Source organism: Orycteropus afer, unplaced genomic scaffold (assembly GCF_000298275.1).
Source record: "Orycteropus afer afer isolate SDZICR_OR568_19922 unplaced genomic scaffold, OryAfe1.0 scaffold00015, whole genome shotgun sequence".
NCBI classification, from domain to species: domain Eukaryota; kingdom Metazoa; phylum Chordata; class Mammalia; order Tubulidentata; family Orycteropodidae; genus Orycteropus; species Orycteropus afer.
The window spans coordinates 14,950,441-14,967,192 of NW_006921602.1; the positions used below are offsets into that span (position 1 = coordinate 14,950,441).

The window sequence follows — 16,752 nt, forward strand, 5'->3', positions numbered from 1 at the left end:
GTGTTCTTCCCTTTTGGTTTTCAGGCTCCAGGTCTTTGCACATTTCATTATAGTAATTGTCTTTGTCTTCTCAAGCTGCTCTTTGAAATCTTCTGTTCAGCTCTTTTATCTTGTCATTTCTTCCATTTGCTTTAGTTACTCTCCACTCAAGGGCAAGTTTGAGAGTCTCTTCTGTCATCCATTTTGGTCTTTTCTTCTTTTCTCATCTTTTTAGAGACCTCTAGCTTTCTTCATGGATGATGTTCTTGACATCATCCCACAATTCTTCTGGTTTTCGGTCATTGGTGTTCAATGCATCAAATCTATTCTTTAGATGGTCTCTAAAGGGATATATTCAAGATCATATTTTGGCTCTCATGGACTAGTTTTAATTGTCTTTAACTTCAAGTTGAACTTGCATATGAGCAGTTGATGGTTTGTTCCACAATAAGCTCCTGGCCTGGTTTTAGCTGAAGATACTGAGCTTTTCCATAGCCTCTTGCCACAGAAGTAGTCAATCTGATTCCTGTGTACTCTGTCTGGCGAAGTTCATATATATAGCCATTGTTTGTGTTGTTGAAAAAAGGTGTTTGCAATGAATAAGTCATTGGTCTTGCAAAATTCTATCATGCGATCTCCAGCATTATTTCTGTCACCGAGGCCAAATTTTCCAACTATCGGTGATTCTTCTTTGTTTCCATTCCAATCATCAGTGATAAGCAACACATCTTGATTGCATGTTTGGTCAATTTAAGACGGCAGAAGTTGATAAAAATCTTTAATTTCCTCATCTTTTGCTTTCGTGGTTGGTGCATAAATTTGAATAATAGTTGTATTAACTGGTCTTCCTTGTAGACATATGGATATTATCCTATCACTGACAGCATTGTACTTCAGGACAGATCTTGAAACATCTTTTGTGATGATGAATGCCATGCCATTCCTCTTCAATTTGTCATTCCCAGCATAGTAGATCATATAGTTGTCTGATTCAAAATAGCCAAAACTGGTCCATTTCAGCTCACTAACACCTAGGATATCAATCTTTATGCGTTATATTTCATTTTTGACAACTTCCAATTTTCCTAGATTCATACTTAGTACATTCCATGTTCCAATTATTAATGGATGTTTGCAGCTGTTTCTCCTCAATTTGAGTCATGCCACATCAGCACATTGAGGTCCTGAAAGACTTACTTTATCCATATCATTAAGGTTGGTTCTACTCTAATGAGGAAGCTCTTTCCCAGTTCTATTTTTAGTACCTTCCAACCCAAGGGGTTACTCTTCTTGCACTGTGTTGGACAATGTTTCCAAGCTATTCATAAAGTTGCCTAGTAATGTATCAGACAATGTTTCTCTGCTATTCATAAGGTTTTCCCTGGCCAATTTTTGAGAAGTGGATGGCCTCTTCCTCCTTCCTAGTCTGTTTTAGTCTGCAAGCTGTGCTGAAACCTGCGCACCATGTGCAACAATGCTGGCATCTGAAACACCATTGGCACAGCCTCAAGCCTCACAGCAATGTACAAGCCTCACAGGATGACAAACTGACAGGCAAGTTTGCCTTCCTTAGCTGTTCCAAACCTCTGCACCCTCCTCTTACTTAATTCCTGCCTGAAACCTGCCTCCCTGTGGTCCCTGGCTGCTCCTGGTCCCTCCCTTTCCTGGCTCTAGGGGGCTTGGGGCCTAGCTTGCCCTCCTGCCCCTTTCTCTTGGGTCTCCCAACTCAGGAGGAGCCTGACCCCACTCTGCAGTAGCTGCTTGGGACCTAGTCAGAGCTGTTCCAGGCACCAAATCAGAGACAGATGTTAGATGGAGGGGGCGGGGGGGAGGGACCCTCCACTGGTTAGCCTGAAACACATTAAGCGCACACCAAATTTGGCTCCTGATATTCAACTATTTACTGTCTTGGGAAAATCTGCTTTTGAAATTGACATTTCCTTTCCCATTACTTTTACACAACCTAATGACAATCGTGACTGCAACCTTTTCTGGAATAAGCCCTTGCTTTTTAAGCCATCAGTGTAATCTGTTTTTAAGGGCCAGAAAAATGAAAATCCACTATGATATTGTTCTTAGCCAGGATGTTTACACTCTCCATTTATTTTCCTTTTAAAATACTATATATGTGAACTCAGTAGTCACCCTACCAAAATTCTAAAATCATGAAGAACTTGGTACAAAAAAAAAAAAAAAACCGTGGCTTGAAAGCTATTGAAATGACGAGTTTAACGGAAAAGTACATGATAGATCCTAACTACTGCTGTTATGTTACCATTTGCTTGATCAACCGTTGTAAGCTTTGGTTGTTGTTGGTTTTGAGAGAGTTCACAGTGATTTTTCATGTTTGTTCCATGATCATCACTGTAAATAAATACCCACCACAACAATCCATTTCCAGTTTAAGCCTGAGTTGTGACTGGAACTATTTCCTGAAGAGCACTGTTCATGAATACCAATGCATAAAGCCAATGATGGGCTCAGGTATAGCAAGGATTGTGGGGCTGCCACAGGTTGGGGCAGTGTTTAGTTCTGTTGTGCTTAGGGTCTCTATGAGTCGCAGGCGACTCCATGGCACCTAACAAGAACAAAATGGATAAAGCTGTCAACAAGTTTCATGAAAGCAGCTCATTCAGCATTGCTGAATCCAGATTGACAATGTAGGCATATTTAATACCATACCATACACATAAATTTAAGTATTTACAATGCTCATTTGAGACATATCTTCCTCTGATGTGCCTAAGAAAGAAGAAAATACACCTGGCTGGCAGTGTGAGGAATGAAGGAAAAACATTCTTTAAAACATAAAAGCAAAAGAAACCAAACTCACTGCTGTAGAGTCAGATGTAACTCATAGTGACCCGTCCATGGGTTTCCATGGGTTTCCGAGGCCGTATCACTACGCAAGTAGATTGCCCAACCTTCAAATCTATTATTATTACCCTAGGCCAAAGGATCTCTGGTGGTGTAATGGTTAAAGCACCTCCCTGTTAGTGGAAAGGTTAGTGGTTCTAACACACCACACACCCTGTGGAAGAAACATGAGTCAGTCTGTTTCTGTAAAGATTTGTGGCCTTGGAAATCCAATGGGGGGTCGTTACCTGTCAGAATCAACTCAGTGACAGTGGATTTAGTTTCTGGTTACTCTGTTAATTAACTCACTATCATCAGCTCTGCCAACATGGGACCGAATAAAAATAAGACTTGAGTAGGAGGGAAAAAAAGTTTATTTTGTACAAAGCAGCGGTCAGAGCACAAGGGTCTCTTCAGAGGAGCAAGAGAGAGCCCAGCAGTAGCTCGCCCTGGCCCAGAAGGCGGCCCCGCTCCAGCCACCGGCCCTTGTTCTCGACCTTGAAGCGCACGGCCATGCAGCGCACCTCGTCCTCCGTAAGCCCGTCGAAGCAGAAGTCCTGGTCAAACACCGGGTTGCAGCTTCGCCGGACCACTGCTCTGCGCGGCTTGCGCGTCTTCCCTGGCGGCCGCAGGACAAAACTAATACGGCAGCGGACGGCGCGTGGCTCGGCAGCTCCTCGGGCCAGGCCCTCGGTGCGTAGCAGCCGGATGCGGAGGTGCCCGCTGCCCGGGCAGTACTCTGCCGCCAGGCGCAAGACGCCGCCGGAGTGGTCTAGAGTCACGGTGCTCTCGGCTTCCAGGCACTCTGGCCGCGGAACTGGGGGCGGCGTCGGCGTCGGGAACGGTGATAGGTCATAGGCTGAGAGCCCCGAGGTGACGCTGCACTCCTCGTCCTCTTCCCCGCTGGAGATGGAATGGGCTCGGGCCAGGCCTCGACTCCTTCGGGCCCGCGGCGCGCGGCTCAGCAGCCCGTCGGGGGCGCGCAGGAGGCAGTGGCCCCGGGGCCGCGGGACTAGCGTGTCCCACAGCGTGTGGGGACTGCTGGAGGCGGCGGGGGTGGCGACGAAGGCTCCGCTCTGGGCTCGCGGAAGACCCTGGGAGGCTCGGGGGCAGTCTCCGCCGTCGCGGCTGCTGTAGGTATGCGCCCGGGGGCGTGGCGCGGACCGGGCTGAGGGCGGCCATTGGAGCGCGGCAGCGCCCGGGTCCCCGAGAAAGAGCGACTCCTTGCGGCGGGTGTGCGGGCTTTCCAGCAGCGCGCAGAAGCCGTAGGCTGTGCGCTCGCGGGGCAGGTGCGGTAGCGAGAGCGCAGCCTGCGAGAGCGGGTCCCAGTCTGTGCGGCCTGCGGCCTCATCTGTCCTCGAATCTTCGCCCCAGGAGTTTTGGTGCGCTGCCTGCCTCGGGCCGGGCACCAGTAGCGGCGGGATGCAGAACTCGGGGATGCGGTCCGGGGTGAGCACATTGGCGAAAGCGGCGGACGCGACGGCGGTGGATTCACAGGACCGACCCCGGAGAAGCCCGACTCCACGCGCCAGGAGACACTCGGGACTCAGGCGGAGCTGCTCCAGGCACCACATCAGATGACAGATGCTGGACGGGGGGGACCCTCCGCTGGTTGGCCTGAAACGCATAAACGCACACCGATCATCAGCGTGAGCCCCGCGTGGCGCGATAGTTCCTGTACCCTTTCCTCTTTTCGCAGTGTTTCATCCTGCTTTTTCCTGGGACGAGGCAAACTGCACCGTGCGCCCCTATTGCTCACTATTTTCCAGTGATTTAAAATCAATCGTTCTTCTCCTGCCCCGTCTCCACTCCGTTGTCCTGTACACTTTGACGCTTATTGCTTTAACCTCAGTCTACCCTAGATAGCCTAAAACAGAGATTCTTACAATGTTGGCCGCTAACTTTGGTGGCACTATCTACCGAGCCAAGGGCTTTGCATTGTTCACTGGATCCTTAGTCTGTTGCACTCTAGCCCTCAGCGAGATTTAAAATAATTATTATGCCAAGAAATGCGGCTTGCTGCCCTCCTTTAGGCACAAACCTCAGACGAGACACCCGGAATTTAAGCAAGCCGACTGGGCCCTCCAAATGTACCTGGGGTTTGGCGTCCAATCGGTCCCAACCCTTTTATATCTAGGGCACAGATAGGCAGAGGTGCGCAGGTTCAAAGTGAGCGCGGCAGGGTAGACCACGGCTCTGAACCTTTATACCTGCAGCCGGGAGCGTCAGCCAATGAGTCCGCAGGCAAGGCGCTGCCAGGTAACCTGCACCCCCCCCGCCCCCGCGCGCTCTCCCTCTCCCCCGCTGCCACGTGGCTGGAACTGCTGAGCTAGTTCTGGGGAGCAGGTTCTTTCTCTTGCTTTGGCTGGGGTATTCTCTTCGAAAACTCCGAACAAATGAGTGTTAAGTCTTGACTGCAATACACAGTCATTGGGAGGATGGAAAGACATGACGAATGTGAAAGCACAGAAGCACTGGACACCTACTATTAAAATGGTGAAGACAAAATTCAGGTTTGTCTGTCTTACCTAACACCCTTCTCCAAATCCAGCCTTTCTATTGCCGACTTTCAAAGTTCCTTGCTTACTTTACAGTTTCCAGCTCTGGTTTTAGCTGTTGTTTCTTTGTTGATTATAAATTACCTCTACATCTGGGGAAACCTTATCAGGTGCTGAAAGGTGGGGTCATAGGGATGCATTCACATGTACAAAAATCTGGGCAATCTACCTCCGTAGCGATAGCGCCTCAGAAACCCAAGGAGGGATCGCTATGAGTAGGTTTCGACTCAACTGGCAGTGAGGTGTTTTTTTTTTTTTTCTTTTTTTTTTTTAATGGTACTTTAGGGGGAGCAGTGAGTTTTTATGATAATGGGAAATTTGACAATGATTACAGGTGATGGTTGCACATGATTAATGTAGTTGATGACACTAAGTTGTACACTTGGAAAATGTTGAATTGGCAAATATTATGTATATGTTTACAATTAAGAAAAAGATTAGAGCTCCTTAGTACAGTGCCTAAGGCATGTATGACTGCTAACCAGAAGCTTGGTGGTTCAAACCCACCAGCCACTCCACAGAAGCAAGACTGGGCAGTTTATTTCTGTAAAGATTTACCACCTCAGAAACCCAGTGGGGGTCACTGTGAGTTGGAATCAACTCCACAGCAGTGGGTTTGATTTGGTTTTTGGAACACCTCAATGAAAAAAATCACAGCACACTTCTTAAGCCAAGTGACCTGATTTAATTGGGAAAACATATTCCTGTAAACATCTGGTCTAAGCAGTTCTGGTGGTGTAGTGGGTAAGGCATTGGGTTGCTAACCAATAAGTCAGAGGTTCAAACTCACCAACTTCTCCGTGGAAGGAAGATGAGGCAATCTATTTCTGTAAAGATTTATAGCCTTGCAAACTCAATAGGAGTCGCTATGAGTTGGAATCAACTTGATGGCAGTGGGTTTGTTTTTTTTGTTTTTATACATCTGGGCTATTGAAATCATAGTTTGCAGGAACCCTGAACAAATCTGGCCTTCCTAGGCTGTGCCCACCTGAGAGACCCCTTTTCTTCCTTTTGAAACAAGTGACCTGTGCTCATTCTTCGGCAGTGCTCAGGTTGAAAGAGGTCTGAGTTTTGTCCCATGTTGAGGTGTGTGATCTTTTTGCCTTGCAAATTAATTGCTTTTCCAAATAATGTCCAACAGATTAAATTGAATCTATACAAAAGTGACTTCTAGATAATGTACATTTTGTGTGTAGGATACATACATACAGATACTACACTTCATGGTTTTCACATAGTATCCAGAATTGTCACAGAAACCTTGCAATGTGTGAATATCCCCATTTTATAGATGAAAAACTTGAGTTTCAGAGGTAAAATAACTTACCAAAGGTTATATAGTGATGGAAAATGGAGAAAATAATACCTACTGAGTATAGGAAGTTGGGCAGCCTACTTCCGTAGTGATACCGCCTTGGAAAACCAAGGGGGGTTGTTATGAGTTGGATCTGGCTCAATGGCAGTGAGTTGAGTTAATTAGTGTAAGTGAGTTACGGGGTAAGGTTTAATGCAATTAACAATGAAAACTACTTAGCACTTTGCCTGGAATATCACTGTTGTTGTTCGATGCCATCAAGTCAGTTCCAGCTCACAGCAACCCTATATACAACAGAATGAAGCACTGCCGGGTCCTCTGCCATCCTCACAATTGTTGCTATGCTTGAAGAGACTTTATTGAGCACATTATACATTTTTTTTATGGGTGTGGGGTTGATAGGCTTGATTGTTGTTGTTGCTGTTAGGTGCCACTGAGTCAGCTCTGACTCATAGTGACCCTGTGTACAACAGAACAAAACACAGCCCGGTCCTGTGCCAGCTCACAATGCTTGCTGTACCTGAGCCCACTGTTGCGGCCACTGTGTCAATCCATCTCGTTGAGGGTCTTCCTCTTCTTTGCTGACCTCCACTTTACCAAGCATGACATCCATCTCCAGGGAATGGTCTCTTCTAACAACATGACCAAAGTAGCTCGATTAGCTACTTCTTTGTCTTTATACCACCTCCAACCTGGACAGACTACCAAGTGATTATAAGGGTCATGTGCATTTGGTTTGACTCAGCTCTTTTCAGGGGACAAAATACTGTGATGCTGTGTGAGTGAGAGCTGAGAGAGCAATAGGTTAAAATGGTGAGGAGTTCAGATCAGAGCTCCCTGTCTAAAAGGCTGGCTGGATTTTTTAACCTGTGGTACAGTGTGCACCAGGGCAAGAGAAATGATTTAAGGGTGAAGACATAGACACTTTGGAGTGAATCGATCCTGGTTGCAAGTCTGTTACACAACTTTATAGCTACAAAACTATGTTAATTAACCTTTCTGAGCTCAACTTATGAGGGGAAAAAAAAATCTACCATACAGGGTTTTTGTGTTAAAAAGATAGGCATGAAAATGGCTGCAACACAAGGAGTGCTTACTAATTGATTATTGTTGTTGTTACATAGGTTAACTTGACCAGGGCGTAGCTGATTCACACATGGACTCCACTGAAAACACTTCTCTGTCAGGTCAAGTGAAGTAGATTTGCTTTGTTTTTATTAACAATGCACCTTCTTCAATAATACCTCAAAGCATTTCCTGTGCCAGATTTTTTTAAAACAGCAGAGATGTGCTTTCTTCTGGGGCATGGCTGGTCCCCTGTGACCACATTAAACCTTGTGTTTTACTTTTCTCAAAAGCATGAGCCATCTAGTTCCTGTGAGGAGGGTGTAACAGGACCAGGCCACGTGCCTGGAACACACGCATCTCCTCAGAGGAAGACCGTGGCAGTTTGGAGCTCTGCTGAGGTGTTCTTACAAGTAGGAGCCTCAACATTTCAATGCTCTGTCTGTATACATATATGGGTGTGGGTGTCAAGGAAAGCAAGAAGAACATATATAACCATTAAAATGCTGGTGTTATGACTTACCCATCTCATTCAACACTGCTAGAGTATGAAGGAAGGGCAGGAACACTAACCATGCAATCAGGACACTTTGAATTCCTCTCCATCACTGATAGGCAATTAACAGCCAAACCTTTCTATTCTGCATTTGCTGTATTTCCTAAATATTCTTTATACCTCACTTGCACCATCCAATCACCTTCTAACTGCTCGCTTGGCCTTGTTTTTCCCTTCACCAATCCATTCTTCACACTGTCACCAGAGTTAGCCAGACTCTGACTGAAGTACTTTGGTCATGTTATCAGAAGGGGCCGGGCCCTGCAGATGGATAACAACACCTAACAACACCAACACCTAACCTAATAAAGACACCTAACTACACTACTTTATTAAGCGTAATGTCCTTCTCTAGCACTGGTCCTTCCTATTTGCCCCGTGAATAATAACAGGGAACAAAGTGATAAATAACCAGCGTAGAGCCTAAGGCATTTGACTTATAACCAGAAGGTGGGCAGTTCAAAGCCACCAGCCACTCTTCAGAAGGAAGATTTGGTAATCTACTTCCGTAGTGATACCGCCTCAGAAACCGGAGGGGTAGCCATGAGTCGCATCCGACTCTACGGCAGTTGAGTTTGGTTTGTTTCACCCATATTTAAAAGTAAAAGACACAGTAAGTTTTTGTTCTTTATTTCCTTAATGAAATAAATAACTAGGAAGATGAGTGGCCTGTAACTATGAGTGAATCAAGCACAGAAGAGAGACATTAATAAGCTTTCAACAATTCCTATTCTACCTTCCACCTTATGATGCAGTCCTGTCCCTCCCTCCTCCCACTTTGAAATTAGTAAAGCGTGTTTTCAGGGAGCAAAAAGAAGCGGAAACCTTGTTCCAGGCAGAGGTGATGTGTAGTAGGACAAGGATATAGTGTCTCCTCTTCCCCTTCTTACCCACAAGGGAAGGGGTGATTGCTTAGGAGACGCTCAGAGAGGTCTGGAGACCTAGAAAGCTCCGCGCTGAGGCACGGTGGGCTTGGAATCAAGTACCGCGGATCCGCTTTCGGTCAAGTCAGGAAATCCTATGCTTCCTTTTTTCTTTTTTCAAAGTCTTTTTTCCTTCTTCCGGCCGCGGGTTGTGGCGGCCACGAAAAAACAGCATGGATGCTCAGCTCGCCCACCCTTCCCAGAGGCGGTGGCAGCGGCGGTGGCGCGCCTGCGCACAGGCGGGGTCACGCGCGCAGCGCGGGGCGGGCCGGCGCCCGAGGGGCTGTCATAGGCGGCGTGGGTCACCGCCCTCAGCTGCGCCTGGCTGTTCCGTCTCCTCCCTCTCACATTGCCTCAGCCCCACGATGGTGCTGGAGTCGGTGGTCGCGGACCTGCTGAACCGCTTCCTGGGGGACTATGTGGAGAACCTGAACAAGTCCCAGCTGAAACTGGGGATTTGGGGCGGTAAGCGAGGGTCGCGGCTGGTGTGCTCTGGGGAATGAGGGGCCGACGCCACTGGCTTTTGCACACCGGGGCTTCTTCCTGGGCCCTGCTCCGCCCGAGACTCCGCCTTCGGGGACGGGTACTGGTGGGGGCCGGTCCTGGTGTGGCAGGTGCCTGGCGCCGGGAGGCCTCTATCAGGCTCTGTCGTCCCACGCCTGGGATCCCAAGTGAAGGTGGGAGATGGGGCGGGTTCGCGCTGGCACTGCTCGAGTCACAGAGGCCGAAGCTCCTGCCCTTCTTTGCCCCCTGCCCACCTCGGGGTTCTCTCCTGCTTCCATCGTGACCCCGTCTGCTCCACAGCATTAAAAAAACAAAACAAAACAAAAAAACTATCTATATAAGTACATACATACATGCACACACACACATATGTATATGTGTTTATATATATTTCCGCATTCCGTGATCGCGTGGCAGGAGGATTACTTGTCGAGGTCTTACGGACTCCGATAAAGTGGCATCAAAGAAAAGGAAAAATTGAGTTTTGCAGTTATCTCATCTAGCATTTTACAGCAAGCAGGAACTGACTTCTCTTTAGGCTTGCAGAGTTTGGGGAAGTTATCCAGAGATCTTTAAGAAGGCATGTTAGTGGTAGGTATTTTTACTCTTAAGTCTTACCACCTTCTGATAAAATCTTCCCTTAGTATTTATTTTCCCTTCAATATGAAGAGGACTTTATGTTTTGTTTTAGAGAGAAGGAGAGTAATTCAAGCCACGACCCCACGACCAGCATCTTCATTAATTAGGTGCCTGCTTGGTTGCATGCCCAGAAATTGACTCAAGGTTTTTTATCCTAGGGGTTAAGTGTATACAAGTAGATAACAAGTTGTGTAAGCACCCAGTCTGGTCACACGGTGTTCAACGCATTTGGCTGCTAATCAGTAGGTGGAGGGATAGAACCCTGCAGTCAATCAGAGGGAGAAAGATGAGGCATTCTGCTTCTGTAAAGATTTACAGCCTTGGAAACCCTTTGGAGAAGTTTTACTCTGTCCCATAGGGTCACTGGGAGCTCTGGTGGTGTAGTGCCTAAGGCATTTGACTGCTAACCAGAAGGCTGACAGTTCAAACCCACCAGCCACTCCTCAGAAGGAAGATTGGGTAATCTACTTCCATAGAGATCCTGCCTCGGAAACCCAAGGAGCGGTGGCTATGAGTCCAATCATCTGAACCTGAACGGCATTGAGTTTGGTGGTGGGTTTGGTTTTGGTTTGGATCTTTTGCTTGGTTCAGTGTGGCTTACCCAACAATATATATTTTATTTATGCCCTCTCCCCACCACAGTAAGTATAATGCAAATGAAAGACACCTAAAAAAAGAGACATTTAATTTTTCAAATATTGAGTGTCTTCTGCAAAGCTCAGGTGTTTCTTTAGAATTGCTAGGTGTCCTAGAGTTGGTTCTGATTCATAGTGATCCTTTGTACAACAGAATGAAATACTGCCCAGTCTGAATACTGTCTAATAATAACAAATTACTCTTTCTAGTTCTGAAAACATTATTGAAATCTTGAAAAGCATTGGCTTAACATTTAGGAAACCTGTATTCTAATCTTAGTGGTGTGTTGTATTGTGCAAGCCATTTATTTTATTGGGCCTTAGTTTCGTCATTTTAATTCCAGCTTTATTTAAAAGAAGTTTAGTAGAAATAGTAACCAAATATGGAAACTTTTTATCATATACAAAAAAAAAAAAAATTCCAGCTTATAGCAACCCTCTTTTGGTTTCTGAGGCAGTAACTCTTTATGTAAGTAGATTGCCCAGTCTTCCTTCCACGGAATGGCTGGTGGGTTTGAACCACCAACCTTCTGGTTAGGAGTCAAATGCCTTAGGCCCTATACCACCAGAGCTCCTTGTATCATATGGATAATATAATATTCCCATGTCACCACTACTCAAATTTTAACATTAAAACATTGTGTGCTATTAACCATAGACTTATTATTATTAAACAAATGGTATATGGAGACAGTGGAAGATTCCTTCCCACCAAATATCATTCTTCTTTACTTCATCTTTAAAATTAGGGGTTGGGCTGGGTAACAAACATCTAGGGTGACTGCTAGTATAAAAACTCTGTGATTGTAATTGTGAATTTTTTTTCCACTATGAAATTGGAAAGTACACTACTTGAGGATTTTTACTTTGTTCATAAATGACATTCAAATGCCATAATTTTATGTCATTTTCTTCCTCATTTTTGGTGAAATGTAGTTAAGTAGACTTTGTTTCCTTTCATTTTGTAAGAGCAATGTTACAAGATGAAATTAACATTTTCTCTTTTTTTTTAGGATAATGTATTCTGCCAGTAGCTAACATCAAGTTTATTGTAGGCTCAAGCAAATAAACCCATTTATTTCATGAATTGTATGCAGAGAAAGTTCGATCAGGGATTCCCTCAGCTTTATCAGGTCGTTGCTGTGCTTCTGTTCAGTTTTATAGGTTTTCATTTTTGTGGTTTTCATAAAGGAAGGTAGAAGTCATGAGCTTTTATGATTATTGCTCAATATGTAGTGTCTTTTGAATTCTAGACTTCCTAATGGAATACTCACTGCCGTCAAGTCAAACCCGACTCATAGCGACCCCTCCTTGGGTTTCTTGAGGCAGTATCACTACGGAAGTAGATTGCCCAACCTTTCTTCCGAGGAGTAGGAGGCAAAAATATTAGTTGACTATTTTTGTTCTTTGAAAATATTGTTGAAGAAATCTGTCTTAAACTTTTTATGGTAAACAAACCAAAAAACCAAACCCACTGCCATCGAGTTGATTCTGACTCAGAGTAGCCGGCATTGGGTTTCTAAGGCTATAAATCTTTACAGAAGAAGATTGCCTCATCTTCCTCCCACAGAACAGTTGGTGAGTTTGAACCATCAACCTTCTGGTTAACAGCCAAATGCCTTACCCACTATGCCATCAGAGCTCCTTATAGTGAATGAGTAGGAATATTAATAAAATACCTGAATTATATTGATGACATCAGTGATGTTGACATTCTTACTTGAAAATTACTTGCTTTAGAAAATAAGGTTTACATTTTCACTGAGCTTGGGCTTTTCAGTTATTTTTAATTTTTTTTTCTAGTTGAATTTTCAAGTTTTGAGAAATGGAATACTTTATGTAAATTTTGCATAGTGACTCTTGCTTGCTATTCTTTGAAAAGAAGTGATACACTAAGTAGATACACTATGCCATGGTCTACCACAAGAACTAACAAATCAGTCTTGGACGAAGTACAGCCAGAAAGCTCCTTAGAAGTGAGGATGGCAAGACTTCATCCCATATGCTTTGGACATGTTATCAGGAGGGACCAGTCCCTGGAGAAGGACATCATGTTTGGTAAAGTAGAGGGTCAATGAAAAAGAGGAAGACCTTCATCAAAATGGATTGACACAGGGGCTGCAACAGGGGGCTCAAACACAGCAGGAGTTGTGAAGATGGTGCAGGACTGGGCAATGCTGCATTCTCTTTTACGTAGGATTGCTATGAAGTTGGAACTGACTTGACAGCACCTAACAACAAGGCAGTGGTTTTTAGCTAGGGGTGATATTTAGTTATTGCTGGATATATTTGAGAGGTTGCTGCTTGCATCTCTTGGGTAGAGGCCAAGGATATTGCTGAACAACCTGTAATGTTCAGGGCAGTCCCCACATAAAAATTGTTGTTGTTGTTATGTGCCGTAGAGTCGCACCTGACTCATAGCGACCCCTCCTTGGGTTTCTGAGGCAGTATCACTACGGAAGTAGATTGCCCCATCTTCCTTCTGAGGAGTGGCTGGTGGGTTTGAACCGCCAGCCTTCTGGTGAGCAGTCAAGTGCCTTAGGCACTACGCTACCAGAGCTCCCTCTATCAGACTAGTAAACCTTTTTTTATTTTTTTTTTCTTCCCCCCAAATGCTTTGAGTTTTGTTGCACATTGTTCTCCTTCTCTATCCAGGATCTCCTGCATAGATCCCCTCTGAGTACTTGACATTGGTAGCCGGGTACCATCTAGTTCTTCTAGTGTCATATTCTATAAGCTGAGGATAACATGGTGCACCAGTCGCTTGGACTAATTGTCTCCATGTGTCTTTGATTTTCTTCATTCTTGTTTGTTCTGGATGAGGAGAGACCAATTGTTGCATCTAGATGGCTGCTTGCAAGCTTTTAAGATCCCAGTTGCTATTTGCCAAAGTAGTATGTATAACAATGTTTTTGTGTAGTATGTTATGCCTATTGAACTTGATGTCCCCTGTGACCATGATCCCGAGTCTAAAGGTCCAACTATGTGCTCCCTCTTGGTAGCTGGCTGTGGCCAAGAAGTGACTACAGACTTGTCCCTTGTCAGCTCTACTATATACCTGGAAATATTTACAGAACATACAAATACCCTTGTAGAAACATTGTCTGCCAACCCCGTACGTGGTCATGGACACATTCCCCCCTGCATAGACATACCTAATAGTTCAGCTTGTCCACCCACCTGTCCACCCATAGATCAGTGTTTGCCATCACTGACTACGCGGTACTGTACGTGCAAAAGGGTTCATCTTTTTTGTTGTACCTCCCGTGCACCTCTCTATGGCTTCCTTTTCCTCAGTGCCACAGTGTTGATTGCTCACATTTGGTACATTGCCCTTCTCTTCACCCAATCAATATTTGTCTCTATTTAGCAGTATTACCTCCCCTTTCCTCCACCCCTGGTAACCAACAAAGAAAAGGAAATTACTATGTATTTTAAAAAATGATTTCTCAAATTCTTTCTCTTTTGGGAAAATGAAACTCTGATTATCTACTAACAATTGGACCTTCAGCAAAACATTATAATCCTTTAAACCTCGGTTTCCAGATCTGTAAAATGGGAGAAATAACACCCAGTGTGTTTGTGAGATAATTACTGTAAAATTTCCTTTGTAATGGTTAAATTGTTAATAATACTAATAGTAATGGTGGTGATAAACAAATCGAGTTGAGTGATGGGAAGAAGCCAGTTTTGTTTCAGTGTGTGTTTCTTCTAAACTGTGGACTTTAGGGTTTTCTATAAGGAGCTCTGGGGGCATAGTGCCTAAGGCGTTTGACTGCTAACCAGAAGGCTGGCGGTTCAAACCCACCAGCCACTCCTCAGAAGGTTGGCAATCTACTTGTGTAGTGATACCGCTTCAGAAACCCAAGGACAGGTCGCTATGAGTTGGATCTGACTTGACGGCAGTGAGTTTAGTTTGGTTTGGTATAGTGTGATGATTTTGTGTAGAATTAATATAACATGTCTAAACATTTCTTATTTTTCAAATCAATTTCTTAAAGGAAAAAGAGAAAAACTTATTTGCATTTATGCCTGTATTACTTATATTACCTGCCAGCTAGTTTGTAAGAGGTTTGTAAAGGTTCAGAAACTTACCTGGTGGGTATGTTGCTGCCTACGCAGGTAGGTAGGTTTATCCAGGTTTTTGTTCTCCTCTAACTGGTACCAGGAGATCACATCCATAGCTCCTAGCTATTTGAGGTGTGTCCAGGATATAATTGTTTAAAGAGTAACATATATTTGAAAAGGTATGTTGAAATGCCAGATCTTTTGCAATTTGGTTTAAGTAGTATTGCTGCAATGTGGAAACTTTGTCTAGTTTTTAGTGATTTGCTGTGGAAAGTCAGCAAGAAAATTTTCAGTTCTGAACTCTGCTGCTCTCATTTCTCTTTGGCAGATGAAGTATACATAGAGGCTGTGATGTGTTGGATGCAAGGAGTGACAACAGTGACTAGGAATAGGAGGCAGGTGGAGTGTCCTCAGAGTTTGCAACTCTGAAAGCCAGACTGAGCCCCTGCTGGTTATTGTACTTTCCCTCACTCCACCCCTGGTCCTTCTCTATCAGCTGCCAGATATTGTTGGGGCAGAGCAGCATAAGGAAGGGGAATAAATACTGGACAAGGAATGAGGAGACCTGGAATCTAATTCCACGTCTGTGTGACTTTTGTCAAGTCACTGACCAGTGACCAGTTGTTCCTTATCTATATATAAATGAGAGGATTAGACCAGGTCACCTCTTCTAACTTTAAGCTTCTTTGATTTGAATTAGGTAAAAGCAGTATGAGCTCCTTCATTAAATAAGTTGTATTGTCAGTTTCCTAGCATAGTGAGAAATGGTAGTCGAATAATGTACCTTTTTTTAATGCATTTTATTGAAATATAATTTAAGTACAGTGAAATACATAAAACCGAAGTCACATAGGTCAATGCATTCTTTTTTTTTTTGCAGTGTTCCCTTCCTCCCCTCCTGCCACTGGCAACCAACAAACTTTGCCTCGATATATAAACTTTTCCTTGACCCTCCACAACAATGAACTAATACTATATTTGTCTTTCTGTGATTGATTTATTTCACTCAGCATAATTTCCTCCAAGTTCATCCATATTATGCAGTGTTTTACAGACTCTACATTATTCTTTAGTGCTGCATAGCATTCCATTATGTGTATGTACCATAGTTTGGTCATCCATTCTTCTGTCATTTTTGTTATGTGCTTTTTCATGGTGTCGATCTCTTTGTTCCATATAATTTTTGATACTGAGCTCATTTTGTATATGAATCATGTTATCACTTCCTTCATTGCTATTGTTTCAGTATTTGCTGAATATTTATGTTGGTCCTCTTTTTTGATATGAAGGTTTATACTTTTTCTTTGAGGTTACCCTGTGATTTATAGTTTTCTTTCCAAGTACAGAACAGTCCATTCTATCTTGTAGTTGTCTTGACTTCCCTCCCATCTAGAAGTTATGTAACGACACAGTTTTGTCCCTCTTTTTGGTTTGTAGCTGTCATCATTTGTCAATTGTGCCTCTGGTTCCTTGTTTACAATCTTGTAGGCTTATTTACTTTGGATACTTCCATAGCTGGGTTGGTTTCTGGGTTATATCATCATGTGTGTTAATTGTCAGTTGTTGTTGGCTGTTGTTGCTTCTCTGTCCAGAGGACTCCCCTTTAGCATCTCTTGTAAGGTTGGTCTGGTTTTAACAAATTTCCTTAATTTCT

The 16,752-nt window shown here is 44.2% G+C and overlaps 2 protein-coding genes across 2 annotated transcripts in view; one reads left to right on the top strand and one right to left on the bottom strand.

Moving 5' to 3' along the window:
• Positions 1 to 3,248: 3,248 nt before the first annotated feature.
• Positions 3,249 to 4,409, bottom strand: LOC103212226 (C2 calcium-dependent domain-containing protein 4A-like). Its single transcript, XM_007958233.1, has one exon. The coding sequence runs from the start codon at positions 4,407 to 4,409 to the stop codon at positions 3,249 to 3,251; it is 1,161 nt and encodes a 386-aa protein (XP_007956424.1).
• Positions 4,410 to 9,617: 5,208 nt separating this feature from the next.
• Positions 9,618 to 16,752, top strand: part of VPS13C (vacuolar protein sorting 13 homolog C) — a 252,418-nt gene continuing 245,283 nt past the window's right edge. Inside the window, exon 1 of the mRNA XM_007958262.2 lies at positions 9,618 to 9,717. Coding sequence (XP_007956453.1) covers positions 9,618 to 9,717 — 100 coding nt within the window. The remainder of the gene's footprint in view (positions 9,718 to 16,752) is intronic.